The 22,645-nt window shown below is 41.0% G+C and overlaps 1 protein-coding gene across 4 annotated transcripts; it reads left to right on the forward strand.

Moving 5' to 3' along the window:
* Nucleotides 1–585: 585 nt before the first annotated feature.
* Nucleotides 586–21,691, forward strand: LOC110456911 (alcohol dehydrogenase [acceptor]-like). Of its 4 annotated transcripts, none has more exons than XM_021507958.1 (12): nt 586–855; nt 7,902–7,942; nt 8,175–8,311; nt 8,617–8,825; nt 12,451–12,640; nt 13,740–13,996; nt 14,182–14,349; nt 15,955–16,105; nt 16,906–17,051; nt 18,718–18,907; nt 19,345–19,567; nt 20,704–21,691. In XM_021507958.1, the coding sequence occupies exons 3-12, from the start codon at nt 8,188–8,190 to the stop codon at nt 20,852–20,854; spliced, it is 1,809 nt and encodes a 602-aa protein (XP_021363633.1). In that variant the 5' UTR covers nt 586–855; nt 7,902–7,942; nt 8,175–8,187; the 3' UTR covers nt 20,855–21,691. The 4 variants fall into 4 exon arrangements, with proteins under 4 accessions (XP_021363633.1, XP_021363632.1, XP_021363634.1 ...); XM_021507957.1 differs by having other exon boundaries at nt 7,902–7,920; XM_021507959.1 differs by lacking the exon at nt 7,902–7,942 and having other exon boundaries at nt 20,704–20,892; nt 21,390–21,691.
* The last annotated feature ends 954 nt before the right edge of the window (nt 21,692–22,645 follow it).

Here is a 22,645-nt window from a genome sequence, read left to right on the forward strand (position 1 = left end):
TGGGTGGGTGGGTTTGTTGGATTAGTTCATAGTATCAGGGACGTATAGTACTGTCCCTGATAGTATATACCCCATTTGAAATAGGGAAACATTTTATTCCATTAGAAATACGAGACAATGTCAGTCCACGGAATTAGATTGTTATCTAAGTCCGTGGTTAGTCACAGAAAAAAGATCAGTCTCGTTTCTCGGATATTAACTTTGAGCCACATCAAATATCAATACAAGACTTACTATTTTTTTCGAACTATTAGCCCGTACGGACTGGTACATTGGTTTTTTAATTGATTAAGTGCAACACTGTTACAGGATGGGGCCCGGCAACATTTCTGATGCGTCTTTTTCATTTTATTTGACTATCCAATATATATATATCTTAATTATTCGTTCCCTCAATGTATTTTCACAGTGTGAAACACAATGGTAAACGCCTGCGTTGATATCAAACGTTTAAAGAGGAAAGGTGACATTTATGCCAAACGGCGCTCTTCTTTGTGCATTTTTATAAAAAATTTTTTAGAATGCTCTGCACGTGCACTGTTCATATACGCATGCACGGAGCAGAGACGTCTCTGCACTGAGTGAACAAATGCACGCCTCGGCATTCCTCCAAGACTCATGCCATCAGTCATAATGACTCTTAAGTCATGCCACAATACCACAAAGAATTGAATGACAAACAGTGGGGATTGTGATGCAATTTATGTGGAGTCAGCATTGTGACTAGGCATATAGCAAGGTATTTGTGTAAGACATACATATCGCGTTATCTTAACCTAAAGACACCACTGGTGCAAAGGCCATAACGACAACACAAGCGAAAGCCAGCTCTCAGCTATTCCGACTTGGAGCAGTGTAAGTATAAACTGTCACATATTCTAATATGGAAACTAGCTGCAACGGGACAAGTCAAATTATGTGTAGGAACCTCTGTATACCGGACAGATTAGAATATTTTATGTATACATGTATGAACCTCTGTATACCGGACAAGTTAGAATATTTTATGTATACATGTATGAATTCGAACCTCGGTATACTGGACACGTCAGATTCTATATACAGTACTAGTGAAACCATGGTTTACCGGAAACGGAACATTGGTTTGTCGGACAAGCCAGATTGTCTATAAAATGAAACCTTGGCATTCTGGAATTTAATATTCCTCAGATCAGGGAACACCGATACACATAATAAGTCACATGTTATAAAATGACGTGGACTTATACATATAGGGCAATCAAACATGTCGGGAACTGGGTCATTATTATGCGATCTCTAACAGTGATAGTCCAGTACCGTGAGACGAGAATACGAGTGTGTATTGTGTGTTCATGAGGGCCACATGATACACGGCCTTGTGAAAAGTACACAGGGTCAGGGGTCAATGGTATAATATGTCTGAGAAAGTCTACATACAGTTTAATCACAACAGAGACGTATGTCTGATTACAACTCCTATACTTCACACACAGAGTATCATCATTATAATATAATTCGAGGTTATATACCGCTTTATCACAACCTAACTTAGTTCGAATTCGAAGGTCGTCTCAAAGCGGTTCACAAAGTATATCTATCATCCGTGGTTATGGGGCCTTTGCAACTAGCTGCAGGAACCGTTTATTTTTTTTATTTTTTTTTATTATCGGGAACTATATATGGTCCGATAATATGTATTTTTTAAAACGATCGGGCCTAGAAGCTACGGTTCCCGCAGCTACTTTGCAACCAGCCAATATCTTTCTCAACTCCACGGGGAGCCATATGGTTCGAGGTTATATACCGCTTTATCACAATGCAACCTAACTTAGTCCGTAGGTCGTCTCAAAGCGGTTTACAAATTATTAACCGTGGTTATAGGGCCTTTGCAACTAGCTGCGGGAACCGTTTTATTTTTTTTATATTTATTTCTATGATCGGGGACTATATGGTCCGATAATTTAAAAAACTATAAGAAAAATAAAACGATCGGGCCTCGAAGCTACGGTTTTCGCAGCTACTTTGCAACCAGCCAATGTCTTTCTCAACTCCACGGGGAGCCATTTCAGCGCTCACAACTAGCATTCTACAATTCTAGCACTGTCCAACCATGTGGTCATTTACAGCTGAGTAGATTGGAACAAGTGGAGTAAAATATCTTGCTCAAAAGATACAACACAGTGCCGTGCCGTGACTTGAACCCGCAACCCTTCGGTTGGAGCCCGGCGTCGTACCACCAGACTACTGTGTCTCCTTAATGATTGTGGGAGACAACATACCGATTAGGTGTACAGTTCAGCATCTTATTCTGTTGCTGTAGAATTGTTTTTTTCTGTGTGCCATGCTGCGAAGACAAATTACTTATGACGATAATATTATAATGATTGTGACGCACAGTGAAACCTGTATAATGCCTGTCCTCTCAATTACCCCACACTTACTGCCAATACATTTCAAGACCCTCTAGCTCATGTTTCTCAACTCCTTTTTTTGTTTACTGCAAAATATTGCCAAATTGTTTTATAATGCCAACATTTCATTGAACTCGACGCTGGCAATCTAACGAAGTTTTACTGTATTCGAACTTGCGATTCATTGTCACTGACGGAAGCTTGAGACCACACATGCAATAAGAATATGTGTTATCACAGCATAACATTGCTTTATGCCATTGTCTTTTTTTACTGTCCAAACTTTTTTTTTTTTATTATTATTTTTATCTCAACACCGTTTTTATCTCAACACCGTTTTGGGCTTTTCCAATCACCATGCGTCCTTGGTCCGTGGTCCGTCCGTTCGTCCGTCATTCCGTCCGTCCTTAAACAATTTTTGTTAGCGCTATTTCTCAGAAAGTACTGGAGGGATCTTTCTCAATTTCACATGAAAGGGTTTCCCATGATCCCTAGCTATGCGTATCGTTTTTTTGGGACTGATCGCAAAACCAAAATGGCAGCCATCTTTAATTTGAAAGTTAAAGTTTGTTAGCGCTGTTTTTCAGAATGTACTGGAGGGATCGTTCTCAAATCTTACATGAATGTTTCAAATAATCCCTAGTTATGTATATCGTATTTTGGGACTGATCGTAAAACAAAGATGGCCGACAGCCAGCCATCTCGAATTTGAGAATGAAAGTATGTTAGCGCTATTTCTCATAAAGTATTGGATGGATCTTTCTCAAATTTCACATGAAGGTTCCCCATGATCCCTAGTTATGCATAGCGCTTTTGTGACTGATCACCAAACCAAAATGGTCAACAGGCAGCCATCTTAAATTTGAGAGTTAGTTTGTTAGCGCTGTTGTTAATTAGGTTCTGAAGGGGTCTTTCTCAAATTTTACATGAAGTCCCCCATGGTCCCTAGTTACGCATATCAAATTTTGAGACAGAAAGAAAAACCAAAATGGCCAGCAGACGGCCATCTTGAATTAAAATTTTGAGAATGAAAGTTTGTTAGCGTTATTTCTCAGAATGTTCAGGAGGTTTTTTTTCTCAAATTTCACATGAAGTTTCCCAATGGTTCCTAGTTCCGCATTTCGAATATTGGGGATGATTGGATAACCACGATGGCTAGCAGGTGGTCATATCGAATTTGGGAGTAAACGTCTTTTAGCCCTATTGCTCAATAAGTATTGGAGGGATCTTTCTCAAATTTCACAGAAGGCTTTCCCTTGTTCTTAGTTTTGCATATAAAATCATATCAGCCAGCAATCTTATTAGCTCACCTGGTCCGAAAGACCATAGTGAGCTTATGCCGTGGCGCAGCGTCCGTCGTCGTCGTCCGTTGTCAACTTTTTCTTTAAAACCTATCTCCTCCTAAATGTCAGAGAGGATTTCAACCAAATTTAGTCCGAAGCATCACTAGGGGAGGGCAATCAATTCTTTAAATACATGAGGTTGGTTCGACCCCTGGGGCCAGGGGGGGGGGGGCTTAAGAGGAACTTAGCTAAATTTGGTCTGAAGTATCAGTAGGGATGGGCAATCTTTTCTTAAATAAATGAGGTTGGTTCGACCCCTGAGGCCAGAGGGACGGGGCCCTGTAGGGGAACTTAGCTAAATTTGCTTTAAAACGCATCTCCTCCTACACCAGAGAGGATTTCAACCAAATTTAGTCTGAAGCATCAGTAGGGATAGGCAATCATTTCTTAAATAAATGAGGTTGGTTCGACCCCTGGGGCCAAGGGGCGGGGCCCTGAAGGGGAACTTAGCTAAATTTGTTTTAAAACGCATCTCCTAGCTGCTTAACACCAGAGAGGATTTCAACCAAATTTAGTCCGAAGCATCACTAGGGGAGGGCAATCATTTCTTAAATAAATGAGGTTCGTTCGACCCCTGAGGCCAGGAAGGCGGGGCCCTGAAGGCGAACTTAGCTAAATTTGCTTTAAAACGCATCTCCTCCTAAACACCAGAGAGGATTTCAGCCAAATTCAGTCTGAAGCATCATTAGGGGAGGGCAGTCATTTCTTAAATAAATGGGGTTGGTTTAACCCCTGAGGCAAGTGGGGCTGGGCCCTGTAGGGGAACTTAGCTAAATCTGCTTTAAAACGCTAATACCCCCTAATTGCCTGAGTGGATTGTACAAAATTTGGTCAAAAGCATTATTGAGGAAGAACAAACATTTCTTAATTGAATGAAGTTGATTTGAACCCTGCAAGATTCTTTAAAATCCTTCTTATTCTGTTGGAATGCAAAAGGGAGGTGCCCAACAGGGGAAACATAGCGATTCTTCAAAATCCTTCTTCTTCTGTAGGAATGACAGGATTTTGTCCAAATTTGGTATGAAGCATCCTTGGGCGAAAGGGAACCAATTTTGTATAAAGGGTGCTTCTGACCCCACTGGAGGCAGAGAGGCGGGGCCCTATAGGGAAAATAGAGGTAAAACCTTTAAAATCCTTCTTCAGCCATAGGGATTAAGGGATTTTATCATAATTTAGTCTGAAGCATCCTTGGGCCAAGGGGACTCAATTTTGTATAAACAGCGAGTGTGGACCCCTGGGGCAGAAGGGAGGGGTCCAATAGGGGAAACATAGCGATTCTTCAAGATCCTTCTTCTTCTGTAGGAATGACAGGATTTTGTCCAAATTGGGTATGAAGCATCCTTGGGTGAAAGGGAACCAATTTTGAATAAAGGGTGTGTCTGACCCTCCTGGAGGCAGAGAGGCGGGGCCCAATAGGGGAAATAGGGGGAAAACCTTTAAAATCCTTCTTCTACCATAGGGATTAAGGGATCTTATCCTAATTTAGTCTGAAGCATCTTTGGACCAAGGGGACTCAATTTTGTATAAGCAGTGAGTGTGGTCTCCCAGGGGGAAGAAGGGTCGGGTCCAATAGGAGAAATAGAGGTAAAACCTTTAATATCCTTCTTCGACCATCGGGATTAAGGGATTTTATCCTTATTTAGTCTGGAGCATCCTTGGGCCAAGGGGTCTCAATTTTGGATAAACGGTGGGCATGACCCCCTAGGGTCATAGGGGTGGGGATCTGTTTGAAGTTTGTTCTCGCTATATCTCAAGTACTGGATGGATGTCTCTGAAATTACATATGTACTTACAGCACCTACCATGGAGTGCTATATCTTTACTTCATACCAATTATTTTAAACATATTCAGGTGAGCGATACAGGCCCTCTGGTCCTCTTATTATAAATCATTACAGTGTTATAGCTAGCGGGGGCTGGTATGAGACATGTATTGCTTTAGCAATACTCAGTATGCTTGTTCATTTTCTTTATTATCCATTTGTTAGCTCACCTGGTCCGAAGGACCAATGTGAGCTTATATATGCCATACCATGGCGTCCGTCGTCTGTACGTTAACAATTTCTTTAAACGACCTCTTCTTAACCACTGATTGCAATTTAACTAAAATTGACTGGAAGCATCCCTAGGTGGTGGGGGTTCAAAATTGTACAAATAGTTGGGCTGACCCCCGCAGGAGCTGAAGGGCGGGGCCAAAAGGGGTCAATTTGGCTATATTGCTTTAAGCGACTTCTTCTCTGGAACTAAGAAATGGATATCAACCATATTTTACTGGAAGCATCCCTTGGTGGTGGTGATTCAAAATTGTACAAATGGTTGGGCTGACCCCCAGGGGGTTGAGGGGCGGGGCCAAATAGGGGCAATTTGGCTATATTGCTTCAAACGACTTCTTCTGTAAAACTGTGCAATGGATATCAATCTTATTTGATCAAAAGCATCCATGGGAGGTAGGGATTCAAAACTGTACAAATGGTTGAGCTGACCCCCCTGGGGGCTGAGGGGCAGGGGCCAAAAATGGTTATTTGACTATGTTGCTTTAAGCGACTTCTTCTCTGGAACTAAGTGATGGATATCAACCATATTTGACTGTCAGCATCCCTAGGTGGTGGGAATTCAAAATTGTACAAATGGTTGGGCTGACCCCCGAGGGGGCTGAGGGGTGGGGTCAAAACGGGGCAATTTGGCTATATTGCTATAAACGACTTCTTCTGTAGAACTATGCCATGGATATCAATCATACTCGGTTGAAAGAATTCATGGGAGGCATGCAGGGATTCAAAATTGTACAAATGGTGGGACTGGCCCCACCCTTTGAGACATAGTTCCCAGGTTATAACTTTAAAACGGATGAGATCCCAACCCCAAAACTATGTATACAAATGCTGGGCATAAAGAGACGAATGCNTCAGACGACTTCTTCTGTAAAACTATGCAATGGATATCAATCTTATTTGATCAAAAGCATTCATGGGAGGTAGGGATTCAAAACTGTACAAATGGTTGAGCTGACCCCCCTGGGGGCTGAGGGGCAGGGGCCAAAAATGGTTATTTGACTATGTTGCTTTAGGCGACTTCTTATCTGGAACTAAGTGATGGATATCAACCATATTTGACTGGCAGCATCCCTAGGTGGTGGGAATTCAAAATTGTACAAATGGTTGGGCTGACCCCCGAGGGGGCTGAGGGGTGGGGTCAAAACGGGGCAATTTGGCTATATTGCTATAAACGACTTCTTCTGTAGAACTATGCCATGGATATCAATCATACTCGGTTGAAAGAATTCATGGGAGGCATGCAGGGATTCAAAATTGTACAAATGGTGGGACTGGCCCCACCCTTTGAGACATAGTCCCCAGGTCATAACTTTAAAACGGATGAGATCCCTACCCCAAAACTATGTATACAAATGATGGGCATAAAGAGACGAATGCAGTCATGATATTAGAATAGACCCTGGGGTCTGACCGAACCCCTCGGAACTTAGTTTCTTAGTCACAGCTTGGAAACAGTTGAGATCCCCACCCTATAACCATCTATACAATTGTTGAGTATAAAGAGATAAATGCACATATGCTTCCATTATGGCCTTGGGGTTTACCCCACCCATGGAGACTTAACCCCTGGGTCATAACTTTGAAATGGCTAAGATCCCCCCCCCCCCCCCCACACANTGGGCATTAAGAGACGAATGCAGTCATTACTTGACATATGTGACAAATACGTTCATGCCTTGGTATATTATTCCAACTTCCAGTTTCGTCATATAAAAAAATACTACTTCGGGTTCTAAACCGATCAAGAGACGTAACATCTTTTTAGAGAGAATATTTAAGCAATTTTCGAATTTATTTTCTTCCTTAAATACTCTAAAAATGGTGGATTTTGGAAAGTCTCTGCATATTTCTGCCCAGTTTTGTTTGAACAGATCAGTCAAGTTAAGTTTTCTTTTTGAAAAAATCCACTTTAGTTAATTGGATTTAATTTAACCATATATTAGAGAGTCCACAATTGTTCAGAATGCTCCTTATGTTTTCCATCTATGCGATGGAACAATTTTTTTCTTCGTTACTTATAACTGATAATCTATACAATATATTATTTTCAATGTACTTTTCTTTCACAAATGGCGCTCTGCACCGCAAATGTGATTCTACAAACACACAAGGGCCTGACAATCCGTCACAGTAGGTACCGTGATGTGTAGAGGTAATTTCTACTGAGTGTTGATATAAACCCTTATTAAAACGTCTAATATTACTTTCTACAAATCACAATGGTTAAAAAACCTAATTAGGCTAAATGTAACAAGTTTTCAGGCGCCTTCGGGCAAACACAAGTGTTAGTATCATGAACATTTGTCTTCATTGCAATAATCACAAAGACATTTCATAAAGAAATAGCGAAACAGAGATTTATTTACTTATATTTATTATAACAGAATTTCGGCAACAATGAAAACCTGGCTAGCGACATCACTGGGAATACTTGTTGCCGTAGCAACTTCTTACTACTTCCGGTGGACAACGCCTCACCAATTCGTCCGGAATTTTAATAAGTCTTATGATTATATCATCGGTAAGTGGTGTTTTTTTTATTGGATGATAACTGGAACTGTTGGCACATAAGATATACGAAATTAACCGCCATAACAATAGTTTTATCATTTGAATTGAACTGATAGCAGTAAAACCGTTTTGGTGCTTTGGACATTTCACCAACTTTATTTGAATCAACACACCGTATTGTTGATGCGTGAAATGCACTTTTTATTTATTAAGAGAGGAGAAAGATTTAGGACGCGAATCATATACTGAGATAATTGTCTAAAACTCTGAAATTGTGAGTGTTTCTGGAAATCCTCCGTTACTATTTTGGTCCAGTTGGCGGGGGCGCAGCAGGTTTGGTTTTAGCCAATCGTCTGTCAGAAGATGCTGACGTCACTGTTTTGGTGTTGGAAGCGGGAAACTCCGAGTCTGATAAACCGGTATACGATATTCCGTACAACGCCCCTAAAGCCCAAATGACCGAAGCTGATTGGATATACCGGACGGTACCGCAGAAACATGCGCATTTCGGTATGAAAGATAAGGTAGGTTTTTCTATACATAACCTGGTAGACTAGTGTGGTGAAAGTGCCTAGTAGGTGCTGGTTATCAAGCCTTCTGATCAGATGTCACGTGACTGAGCGAGGACAGCTCTTGACGATTGAACGACTGAACCGAACTGACGTGTGCTGCATAGCCCGTAGATATAACGACCTGATAACTCTATCGTTTTCGCTAGGACCTTTCAGCCTGGTGGACCTCACCCGAACGTTCGACAACTATCCTGGTCAATTGCCATTTTAGTTAATAGAAATACAATATTGGCGACGAGGAAAATTGGTTTTTATTTGCTAGCGGGGAAAGCACGTGTTTGTAAATTGAAACAACATGCATGCATGCAAAATTGTAGCTCCATGCAAAAGGCTGTAGAGGCAATTGAGAGGTACCAGTGTTTACAAACCCTACAGCAACAGATCGCTAAGCTGTCGGCCAGTATGGAGTCGAGGTTCGACTCTCTCCAATCTGACACGAGGCCCCGCTGTCTAAGCCAATCTCCATACATGACACGAACCAGATCACCATCCATTTCTTTCAGATGCAGAGAGCCAGCCCATTTCGCCAGTGATTGCACGAAAAAAGAGGATGTACATACCATGAGCCCCCGGAAGGGTAATTTAAACACCCAATGGTCGGGACAATAGGCCAAATCCTAGACCCAAAACAACAACCTGGCCTAGGTAGGTCTAGTCCCGAAGATGCGGATTCCCAGGACAATACACCGCGTGAATGTAGGGTTACTGTGGCCCAGCGGAGAATGATTCATCCGAACTCGGTGGTACTAATAAAATGTCATCTTGACGGGATTCTGCCGGATTTCATCGACCCTTACTCCCAAGGAATTCAGTGATTTGTCCAAGCTTAAACGCGAGTTCCAAGATGTGTTTGCTAAGCATACCTTTGACTTGGGTAGCTTTAGGGAGATCGAGCATGATATTAACACTCGAGCTGCCGCTCCCATTAAACAGCGGATGAGACGTACTCTCCTCAATCTGTAAAGGAGGAGGAGAGTGAAATCGCGAAAATGCTGGAAGCAGGAGTTATGCAACCATCCAATTCGGAGTGGGCCTCAGCTCCAGTATTGATCAGGAAACGGGATGGGTCCGTGAGATTTTGTATCGATCATAGGGCCCTGAACAACGTAACTGTGAAAGACGTCTATCCCCTTCCTTTAGCTGAGGAGTGTGTGGACACTTTAGCGGGGACCCAGTGCTTCTCCAAACTCGATGCTAATTCTGTGTACTGGCAAAGACCAATAACGGAGGAGGATCAGAGAAAAACAGCCTTTGTAAACAAATATGGGGTGTTTGAGTATGTCAAGATGCCGCTTGGTCTGACCGATACACCAGTTACCTTTTTAAGGGTGATAAATCTTGTGCTGAGGAGTCTAAACTGGAAAACGGTCTTGGCATTCTTAGATGATATCCTAGTCCTGGGCAACAACTCTCTCTGGAGATGTCGAGGGGCGACATCGAAACCGTTAGAGACTGGCAACCCCGACAACCTCTAAGGATGTGGAACGATTCCTGGGGTTAACCAACTATCATCGAGGGTTCATTAAGGACTTTGCGGAAATCGCGGTCCCATTGTACCAGGTGACTGGAAAACAGGGGTTATCTTGGAAGGAACCGCAACAGCGGGCCTTTGACACCTTAAAAGAGAGACTGGTTAATCCACCGGTGCTAGCTCACCAAACGAGACGGACGCATTCATCCTGGACACGGATGTCTCCAATGAGGTCATTAGAGGAGAGTTCATTCAGGTACAAGGGGGCACGAGCGGGTGATCAGTACAATATGGTATTGCGACACCGGAAAGGGACACTGCACGACAATGCAGACGCATCAACCGATACCGGTTGATTGCAGGTGGCTGGCAGATTACAGACAGCCAGCGGGTGGCCATGGACTATCTCTGCAAGGCGAAGGGTTGGCTAGTCTTTGCCATCATCAACCCTGACTGACTTGAGGCTCACGTATGCCGAAGCTATCCCTCAGCAGGTACCTACACCAGTGGGTTTGGAAGCAATCCATGAAGAAAACCCAAAACCTTCTGGGGAGCTCGATGTCGAGTCCCCTGACGTGGACCTTCAACCACTGCTCCATGCCTTCTATAGCAATTTCCACCCGGACCGGACCCGTCGGAAGCTTAGACTAAGGAAGGACGCCTCAATGAAGGATGTAGAAGCCGCGATACCTGTCACGTCTACAGAATATGCACGCAGCATGTCTGGAATGGCGATATTCTGCGACCCCGTGACCTATCCTTTCCATGGGGAGATACAAGAACTTACCCGGAACGGGTATTTGGTGACGATCGGAGTGCACCCAAATCACCTCCTCACCCCGTCCCGTCACCTGGATCTCTTACAGGTCCCAGAAGTGGCAGTATTTGGCGAGGTGGGGATCGACTAACCGTTCGTTCCCTGGACATGTGGTTCCGCCAGGAGCAGCAGTTGCGGAGCCTTCTCCCGTACATCCGGTCCCACCAGGCACTCATCCTACACATTCGGGGCTTCAAGCCTACATGTACATGAGGTGCCTGGATGGTAAGGGAGATGGTCCCACCAGAGCAGAAAATCTAGCTGCACTGCTTCAGTGGCACGGAAGAAGTCATCCAGGCCTAGCTGACGCGTTTCCCGAACACCTACTTCAGCGTGTCAGGAATGGTGTCGAAGTTTAATTACGCCCAAAGTCAAGGTGTGAAATGTATCCCACCCACCAGACTCCTAATCGAGACAGACGCTCCTTAATTGTCGGTCAGCCCCAAGTTCCCCTGCAGCGCCCCACACTCGTTGGACCATACCGCCCGTCGTATCTCTCCGATCCGGGGGGGNAAACAACCTTTTCTGAGTCCAGAGAAGCGGGAGCCATGATACCACGATCCTGGTCAGTTGCCATTTTAGTTTGTATAAATTGGATCAATTAAACTTGAATTGCACACGGGCTCCCTCCGCTTAATTAAACTCAAACTTCACATATGGAATAGAATAACCTTTATTGAACGTCGTGTACATGTACATTGTCAACAACAAACAGAAGCTCTGTAGAGCTTTTATTACGACGCCGCTAAGGGAACAAATGCTGTTTTCGTGTTGGAGGAAAACCCATGTGGGAAAACCACCGTGACGTCGGAGGGATAATAACTAACCCTATCAGATATCACTCTCTTCTTCCGCCACTGCTGGAGTTAGAACCGAAATTCTCTAAGACAGTGAGTGGTCTGAAGCTCACACTTGATTACACACACTAATAATGACTGTACGCGTTAGCTACCACGGCTACCGAGGTACCCAAAACGGTATGGATTGGTTAGCTCAAATATACTCAAATTACATACATGGCTTTGTTGACTCGATCAATACTTCATACAAGGGTTCCTTGGCTTGATCAAACTTCATACAGGAATTCATTGACTCAATAAAATTCAAGCATCGTATCAATTGGACTCGCATGATTCAATCAAACTCATACACAGTTTTTAAAGAAATTATGATTATGAAATCAATTCACGTTCAAGGGTTAACCAAAATAAAACTCTTTTTTTCAAACTTGTAGATAAGTAATCCTAACTAGTTTATGAAATCAAGTCACGTGTCCGTTTTGACCCCAGGTTGGCATTTGGCCTCAAGGGAAGGGTCTTGGAGGATCCACCCTTCTGAATGGACTTGCCTATGTCCGGGGTAGTCGTCATGACTACGACGCCTGGGCAGCCAATGGTTGTGAAGGATGGAGCTACGACGAAGTTTTACCGTACTTCCTCAAAACGGAGGATATGCGCGAAACAGATGGATTCGATGAAGGTAAAATGCGCGTACATGTACATTACGCACAGGAGCTTTATATTGGTACGGTTGAGTGGGTAGACTTGTAATAATCAATTTGCATATATCAAGCCAAAAACAAAATCAACATTCACGGCATATTTACATAAAAACTGGATATTCTGTTGGGTATGTCTTAGAATCATCCACAACTTTTCATATATACAGAATTTCAATGAACCTAAAGCATGTCACCTTTCATGAAAATGCCCCATAAACGTTCGACGGCCTGAGGGCTGGGTCCCCAATAAGGAAATTTTGGGTATAAGATGTGCTTTGTTAAAGAATATGAAGATACACACCATATAACCACGTACACACATAGAGAAATGTATATATACACCCATATTACCAGGAATGCCACTTTCATGTCATAACATGGAAACAGTTCAGATTTCAACCCTATGGACATATATAATTGCTCGGCATGAAGAAACGAACACACCATTCTACCAAGATAAACTCAGGGAGTCAGTCCCTCCCATGCTTAATAGATGATCTAACATGGAAACTTTTTAGTTCTCAAACCTATCACCGTTTCACAGATGTACGAATTATACTACCTAAATTGTCTCTGGGATATTGTCTGCTCCTGGGGATTTTATCCTTATATGTTGTAAGCTTATATTTTTTGTACTCTTTTGATAAACATATACGCTTTCAACAGTTTTGTAATAAAACCAAAAACTATGCTATAACATTGTGCTTCTTGTTAAACATAACATTAAAACGTTTGTGACATTCAGACAATAATATACGACCGTACATCACCAAGGAATATATGTCGCATATAAAGTTCTTTCACGATGTACAATCCTCGCAAACACATCGTCAGAAGATCAACCATGAAATGTATACCAGCAAAATTATTTTAATGAGCTATATCTACTGATGGTCTTTGCCAAAACAACTTACCATTACGAAACTGGAAATGTGAAGAGTACAAATTAAAATAAATCTCTCCAATCTCTTTCCATTAAAAAGATAAAAATAAAGAAAAACAGACGAACAAAAAAATAATATTTTAGCTTCATTGAAAACTTGTTTGGAAACATTTCAATGTTTTTACTCGCAACAGAGTACCACTCCCGTGGAGGGCCCATCACTATATCAGACACCACTAAGTCTGAAGTAGCGCAAGTCTACTTGGAGGCAGTAGAGGAGATCGGGTTCAAAGTTCACGACTGTAACGGAAATAATGGTATCCAAGATGGCGTCTGTCGGATGCAGGCCATCGTTGGAGGTGGACAAAGGTGTAATGCCGCCAGGGGGTTTCTACAGCCGGTTCTTGAAAGGAATAATTTGCACGTGGCAATCCAGTCACACGTTACCAAGGTACGTAACTCTTGCTATTTGTGCATCTGCTGGTTGGTGTCCCATTCTCATTATTCGGTGTTGTCTTCTTCTCGGATCCCGTTGTTTACTTGTGTCTTTTCAGTTCCTGTCTTTGACTTTTTATATCGTCTGAAATATTTGATGTTAAAGAGTATGTTTCTTTCTTTCTTTAATCTACTTAACAGGTTAGGATTGAAAACAAGCAAGCAGTGGGTGTTGAGTTTATCCAACATGGCAGAAAAAAGTCCGTGGCAGCTAAGCGAGAGGTAATACTCAGCGCGGGGTCTGTTGGGTCAGCACAACTGCTGATGTTGTCGGGGGTGGGGCCAAAAGACCACCTTACAGAGCTAGGGGTGAGTACTGCACAGGGGAACATATCTAATTAGGTACTGTGTTTTCATGCGTTCCTTGAAACCGGATATTAGTCCCTGTGATTATATTACGGTTTGTTGATACCTTCGAGTATCGCGCAGCAAATATATACATAAGGTACCTGTTTCGAAGATCTAAAGTTCTGTATTTATCAGATGTTTTGATCCATACCTATGTATTATTTGATCGTTAAAATGTTTCCTGCCGCTTAGGTTTGTTGTGATCCAAACGGTTTGACCGGGTGGACTAGAAATATTCGTTTATGAAATAAGGTTGGACCTAGTAATCTGATGCTGCTTTCAGGCGGGCTTTGAGGAAGCCTTGCAAGGCCTGCATAAACATTTGCAGGTCCGCCACGATTTATACCCGAAAATGTTACATTAAAAACAGACAAACAGATTGTTCTGCATAAACGAACAGGCCCGTGTACTTGCGTCTCCTATATAGTTTTTATACGACAACTGGCTTTACACTGTCTCATGTGTCCTCAAGTTAAAGTTACTGGACTGCTTTTATCAAGACATTTTTTCAGTCTTTGAAATATTTTTAGAGAACGGGAGTATTTCAAACATCCATATAAAATTTCACAAACAGTATAGTAGGACTAATAAGGAGAACGTTTGTATATCTTTATAAACCAATGTTTAAATTATTATTTAAAGCTTGAGTCAGGCAACATCTGGAATACGCTGCCAGCGTCTCGAGTCCACACAGAGCAAAAGATATCGATCTCCTTGAAAATGTTCACTGAATAACAACAAAACTAATACCGGGGCTAAAACATCTAACTGATCGTCTACAAAGATTAAACTTGCCAACATTGAAGCACCGTTGAATGAGGGGAGACATGATAAATGTATATAAAATCATGAATAATATGTATGATTATAGAGTCACTTGACAATAACAGAGAAAAAAATAGGACACTCCCAGAAAATCTCCAAACGACGTAGCCTTTTAGATATAAGAATTATTTTTTTCAGTTTCCGAATTAATCGTATAACTCGAAGTATTTCATCGGTCCCGGCCAAAACTCTTCTTAATCTTAGTAATAAAAACTCTGATAATTCGAACTCTGAAAACTCGAAAAACTCGGATATCCCGAAGTGAAATATCGGTCCCAACAACGTAAATCCTACATAAAAATATCTCCTACCTCGAAGTGTCTTAAGATTCACAAGTCTTTCATATATTCTTTAATTATTTGATACATATTAGACGCAGTGCTACGGTAAACAACCTTCTCGTTGAGCAGCTTACGCTCGGTCATAATTACCTCGATTAAACTTATGGCATTAAAATGTGTTTGAAGAAACAAACTTAATCAATGTATGTAATTGATACACACAATTGTGAAATTTGAAATTCTGATCGATGAACACGGGAAAAATAATTGTAATTTTAATATTTATGAACATTAATTTCACCTGAATTGTATTTTATCTGATGTAATATATGTAATATTGTGTGTAATTGTATTATTTTGATATGGAAACAGGGGCTTAAAGTCTGCGTCCGTTACAATTACTAGTAAATCTTAATAAAGATTTCTATGGAACTGAGAGATACTTTACAATGCTATACAGATTCCAGTTGTTGCAGACCTGCCTGTAGGGTCCACATTGAGAGATCACATGATGTTCTTCACGAAGGCTGACATTAAGAAGCCGGTCAGTTACACAAACGCCAAGGTCTTCACGCCGCTAAACTGGCTCAAGTACTATTTGTTCGGAACAGGTTGGTTTGCATTTTTGTGATCTTGTTGAGAAGAATCAACACCTAGTTTTCACAACTTCGACATCCTATGTACTGGCGATTTGTGTACAGAAAACTAGCTGATGGTCCTTACCGTCAGATCGCTTTGCTGGCTCAAGTGTTTTCTGCTCGGTACATGCAATTATTTGGGTCTAGAAACTGACTAAGCATGATACATGTAAGAAACATAATCTTTTTCCATACTTGAACATCCTATTGCATATAAGTAAACGCATAGAGAACAGTGCATGTACGTTCTGTATTGTCCAAGGCTTGAAATCGAACACAATCAAAGAGTTTTACTGAAATGAAATTGGAGGGAATCCTGTTAAAGGGAGGATGAAATTCAAATAAGAAAAAAACTCTAAGGTACTCGATATCGAAAAATGTTCTCGGGAAAATAATGTATTTTTGTATATGGGTTTTGTATGAATATGGCAGAATGATCACAATTGTTGCATTTGCTGATACATGTACTAAGCGAGCTTTGTATAACCGTGACCTTTCACATTGTGAAACAAATATCAATCAGAATCTTCTTTATCCCTTGGTATCCATTCAGCAAAATGTTCAAGGTTGTTGACTCGTATTGAGTCAAGAAAATATGTTTGCGTAGTTGTTTTCTGTTGGCCTCTGAGCTAAGAGCAGTAGGGATCCTGGTTACCCTACGGTAGTGATACGTTGTCAGTGGTGGTAGGAGAAGGATTGGTTGGTTATCAGTATAATAAATATAATCCAACTGAAAAATAACTTGATTTATGTTTGTTAACACTCTTGCCCAGGTTTGATGACAAGTAATGCTGCTCTAGAAAGCCAGACATTTATCCGGACAGATCCAGACAGTAAAACTCCGGATATTCAGTTGACACTCGTGAGTACCTTGGAGGAACATGGCGACTCGTACGGACACTTCAACTATAGAGACGAAGTGAGTGTAGGTTAAGGGGATATACCAAAAAGTTCTGGTTGTTTTCTATTCAACCATGTCGGTCATAATGATATAGTTCAAAATCCCTTCAACAATCAATGACAAGATTGTTTGCCGTTTTGAATTGTATATGATACTTTTAGGAATCTGTACTCGTATGGTTATACTTTTAATTGGCAGCACCCTTGATATCCAGGAGTTGCACTCACTTTCGCTCCCTGCACCCCTGGAATATGTCATAGCAAAATCTAACGCTCGGTGTGCAGCACCCTGTGCTTTTGATAAACATCAAAATAATCTCGCGGTCGCGTAATGGTAAACTTACTCAAAGCTGTGTCAACAAGTCGTTTCCCCCGAGTCTGTCTTCCTATGGAATTGTGAGGCTATCCATGATTCCTATGATAATGTCGATGAAGGGGTGCGCCAAATTTAAAAGGGTAGAATGCATGAAGTTAGGGTCCTTGCGTTCATGGACACTCCTAAATCGATCTTTTTCATGAAGGGATGCCTGTTGCCCTTTAAAGTGGCCAGACGTCACTCGCACAATTTTATCTTAGCTCAGGTCTTTGGCGGGTCTCCGGATTCAGTCGCGGATTTTTCTCTGGGTGGCGCTTTTTGTCGCTGCTTGCCAATCAGATCAAAACTAGTTTCTTGTCCGTTCGCATGCCGCATTGTTTGTTAATGGATGTTTTACCAGGGTTTTGGTATTTGGCATTTCTGCTGGTTTGTTTTTAATCCTTCTGGAGTTTTCGGTGGTTTTGTTACTGTTCTTCTGTGGGTAATTCCATTGGTATGTTCTATTGTGGGTGTAGTTTTATTCATCGTCAACTTCCCAAAGAAATAAAGCGTGACACAGGTGACTTCGTCTTCGGGTTCTCTTATAGTTGAGTACGTAAACTTTCGTTAGGGCATATTTCCGATACCGGGCCGATTAAAAGAGCGTCGGTTAAATGGTTTTGTTTTGTTTAATTTTATTTAACGTCTTATTAACAGCCAATGTCATTTAAGGACGTGCCTCCATGTGTGTATGTGTGCACGAACACGGGCGTTTTGGTGTGCCTGCCTTCTTGTGATAGCGCGGATCTGATGCCGACTTTATAGTGCTATCTCACTGAAATGCCATGTCGAAGGCACCAAGCACAGCATTCTGCCCGGTCACTTTATACTGACAACGGGTGTACTAGTTGTTGCCATTCCCATTTATGCTGAACGTTAAGCAAGGAAGAAAAACTACCATTTTTAAGGACTTAAGTTTGTCCCGGCCTGGGGACAGAACCCAATGCCTTCCTCACCTGGGCGAACGCTCAACATTCAAGCCAAAAGTGAGGTGTTGCTAAGCAAGGCGCTAGGAAATGAAAGGTAGTTAGAAGTAGAAAGAATGATAAAGATCCCAAATATTGCAAGATTTATTTTGGTCGCTTTTGTGTCCCAAAATAGAGGACACCAAAACAAATCCCCAATTCTGCAGTGGTTTCCCACAATAGTCGCCTCCTACGATACATGCGGTGGGTAACAGCAGGTGCATTCTTTTCCCGATCCCCCACCTGCAGGGGTGAGCGTCGATTGACCGAGGATTTAAAAATATAATATTTTGGTATATCATAGTATTACCTATACTCGGATTTTGTCCTTTGTTTAATTTTAAAACCGAAAATGTCATTCCTAGATCAACGAAGCTTTGTTCCAGTCTATTCACGGACTGGATGCTGTGCCAGAAGGATTTTCTATCGCTGTGGTCCTTATTCAGCCCAAAAGCAAGGGTTCCCTGCGCCTGGCTAGTCGTGACCCATTCGACTACCCCATACTGGACCCAAATTACTTGGCCGATCCCGAGGACGTAAAAACGTACATCAGGGGTAAGACTTGGATATGTCAGAGACAACATCTACAACAGAAATAAGTCTCTGTTACCAGGTTATATACATTAATAAGTAAGTTTAATTAAGTAAAAATCATTATCTTTGTCAGAGGTTAGTTTCTATTACGTCGTAGACGGCATATGTATAATAAATAAGTCACTGTTACGTCAGTGTTGACATTTTTATCAATGTTAAGTCGCTGTTACGTCTATGTCAATATCTTTATCAGAGGCAAGTTTCAGAAACGTCCTGGTTACATGTAGTCCTAGTTAAATTAATTAAGAAGATCTTTATATTATTCACATCACATGTGTTATCAATTCTGAACGTTAACATATGAAATATAATTTTAGCTTGCTCGTATTGTCATGAAATAACCACTACAAACATTACGATATGAATTCTAATAAGTTAATTTTTCCCCCGTCTGGAAGGAGTTCGACATGTTCAAAAATTGTTGAAAACTGAAGCGTTGAAGAAACTAGGGACAACAGTTCGTACGATTGACATACCCGGATGTCGAGAAAAGATTCCAGACTCTGACGAACAATGGGAATGTTTCGTGCGCCATCTGGCGACAACAATATACCATCCAGCATCTACATGTAAAATGGGACCGCTCTCTGACCCAACGGCAGTAGTGGACCCACAGCTGAGGTGATTCAATTGGCCATTTCATACGATGTCTGTAGATATGTTGATCTCAATTGTGAACCGTCGGCACTTTCCGTAAACGAGAATATTCTCGTTTACGGAAAGTGCCGACAGTTCCCGATTGTGCTCATCTTACTGCGATACGCATCTCCTTTCAAATAAGAGTAATGAATTTACTACAGTATGCTAGTGAAATGCATTGAATCGATCAGCTTGATAAATCTGACATTTTCACACTGTTACCGATATGAAAATTCATACTTTAAACGGTGTAATGATCTGTCATTTTTTTCTATTGCCCAATCAAAACGGTTCTTTCTATTCACTGCACAAGAGACGCATTAAAAATGGCCCTGCAGCCTGATTTTGTTCTTAAATACCAAACTATTTTGATGAAGTTATATTTCGTCGTTGAAGTTGAAGAATGCTATATATATCTCACTCGCATGGCAGAATTAACCGATAATTTCACTGGACCATGATTCTCACTCGTGGAGAATGTTAGTATTCTACCACACTCGGGAAATCTGTGGCATTCGACGAGAAACCATTACAGATCCTTTATGTTTTTATGGTACGACCCGAAAAGAAGGTATCTTCACCGTAAACTTTAACTCCATTATAAGTCATATTTAAAGACCCCCCATGGAACATCTGCTTTGAGATATGCGAGTTGAACATATTGAATTTGATCTTGAGTTATTAAAATGATTCAAAGAAAATAAAGTTATTATTTTGAAAAAGGGACTGATGCCTTCACCGAACAAATTCATCAACATTATGACATGGACATCTCGTTGTAGCCATTCTAAATCCCAGGAAATGACACCTAAGATTTATATACCTAGGCCATGCGAAGCTTAATTGCCTTGTCCTAGCTATTGATGGGCATACCGAGCTCCAATCAAGATGGCCGTGGCTAGTCGGAAACACAAAAATCATAGCTTGACATGTAATGATCATTGTGAATAGAGGTACCATAATGTGTATAACACGTGAAGCTCATTTATGAACACATCACATGTTACGAGAGGGCACGTTGTATGGAATTTATTTATTAATTGAGGTCACAAATTTGATTAAATCTACAAAATTATGAAAATTATGAATGCACTTTCATTGTCTATTTCTTATTCTAGGGTGAAAGGCATTTCTGGATTGAGAGTAGCTGATTGTTCTGTCATGCCCAATCTCACTTCCGGTAACACTATGGCACCTACGTTCATGATTGCAGAGAAAGCTGCTGATCTTATTCGGGGAAAAGTGACGGTCAAACCTCGGGGAAGCTGACAAACGTATTGATATACTGACAGGGGTGTTGAAAAGAGGTTATACCATTAAGTGCTCTAACTCCATTTTGGATATATGCATAAAATTATATGTTTGTTTAGTTGAAATATATTTAATTGTAAAATATGTGAAAATGAATCAGATTCAAATTTTGGCAATTTGCAAAGATCTTTGCAATACATAGTGTATAATATGCTTATATGTCACGTGATGATAATAAGATCAAGGGCAACAGTTAAAAGCTTTGCTGACGTGTTTTGTTATCAAAAGCAAACGTTGCCCGGAAGACACATGCGAAAATGTAACCAACCGCGAGCTCGTATTATACCAGTTACTAGGAGCAGGTATTCTGCTAGCTGTGTCACTATCGGAGTTATTCTATATCATCATCATAAATCATCTGTTATCTAAACTATTTTGTGGACTCTAAGATAGCATTATTTGGTTTTGACACAAAGTTTTATTAGCGAATAAAAATCTTACGGATAATTTGGTAATCTTCTGAGTAAGTGTTTTCTAAATATCCTTTTTGCAGGTATCCAAAAGGTTTCCATTGCAGACTCTGTTTCACTTTATGCAAAACCATGATCACTTGCTGGTCTTTGTTTAACCTGAGCCTACCTGCTTATACATCATTTTGCTTCACCAAACATTGGACTATCACGCCTCTAGATAATGCTGCATCGATGATATTGTTTGGTGATTGCCCCCAACGCATTCAGTTTGTTTGTCGTCGAAAGCTGTTATTTAATTATTTTGTTTTATGCAACAAGCAAATATCACAGGAACATGTTTATTTGAATATGATTGTAGTTGAACTGAAAGGTTATAAATAAAATACAGTACAATTTTATGTCATATTTTTTGTGTGTAATATTATCAAATCTTTTCTAAGCAGTTTAGGCATATGCACCTATGTATATAAAATAAAACAAGGAAACGCCCCCTCTAACTCTTATCATCATATCATACTTTTATCTAGAGCACATCATTTAATCGGAGCCCCGAAGTGATACGACAGTCAATCAAACACGAGTGTCAGCTGTATACATGTATCTTGAATTGGTTTTCATTCGCCGAGTGTAAATAATTAAAAACCATGTTCTAGTTATAATCAGCAACATATACTCTATATATGTCTTAAAAATCGCCTGAAGAGCCCCACGATGGGCGAAAGCGCTAGCCGATTATACTAGTCTTCGTGTTTTGTTTTACTTATATAAATCTTAATATGATGACAGAGAAAATAGGATAGGACCTTCATGCGAATTCCTAAGTGCAAGTGCAGAAAATCGTGGCGAAATTAATTCTAAATTAAATTAAAATTTTTGGTTTGGGCAACACCCTCAATAAATGTCTGTATCCGCCCCTGTATTTGGAGGAAGAGAAGATGTCTGAAAGAGTACGTATTGATGTTGGTTGGCTGATCCAGGGTGTATGTGTCTTGATGTTTTGAATAATTGTCAGGATTAATGGAAATGTGGTTATTTCCGATTTACATAGCATGGTTACCATTGCTTTGTTTCTCTTGCATTCTAAAATATCCCAGCCTAATTGATCTAACATTGAAGTGACACTGCTGGTGCTGTGATAGCGATTGGGGGTATATCGTGCCGCTCTTCCCTGTACCCTATCTAAAATGTCCCAGCCTAATTGATCTAACATTGAAGTGACACTGTTGGTGTTGTGATAACGATTGGTGGTTTGTCGTGGCGCTCTTCCCTGTACCCTATCTAAAATATCCCAGCCTAATTGATCTAACATTGAAGTGACACTGCTGGTGTTGTGATA

The sequence above is a fragment of the Mizuhopecten yessoensis genome, unplaced genomic scaffold (assembly GCF_002113885.1).
Source record: "Mizuhopecten yessoensis strain PY_sf001 unplaced genomic scaffold, ASM211388v2 scaffold8937, whole genome shotgun sequence".
Classification (NCBI taxonomy): domain Eukaryota; kingdom Metazoa; phylum Mollusca; class Bivalvia; order Pectinida; family Pectinidae; genus Mizuhopecten; species Mizuhopecten yessoensis.

Excerpts from the sequence above, each read along its gene's own strand:
- LOC110456911 (XM_021507958.1), top strand. The coding sequence starts at position 8,188 with ATGAAAACCTGGCTAGCGACATCACTGGGAATACTTGTTGCCGTAGCA. Across the intron at positions 12,641-13,739 it reads AACAGATGGATTCGATGAAG|AGTACCACTCCCGTGGAGGG; the intron begins GTAAAATGCGCG and ends TACTCGCAACAG. Across the intron at positions 19,568-20,703 it reads GTAGTGGACCCACAGCTGAG|GGTGAAAGGCATTTCTGGAT; the intron begins GTGATTCAATTG and ends TTCTTATTCTAG.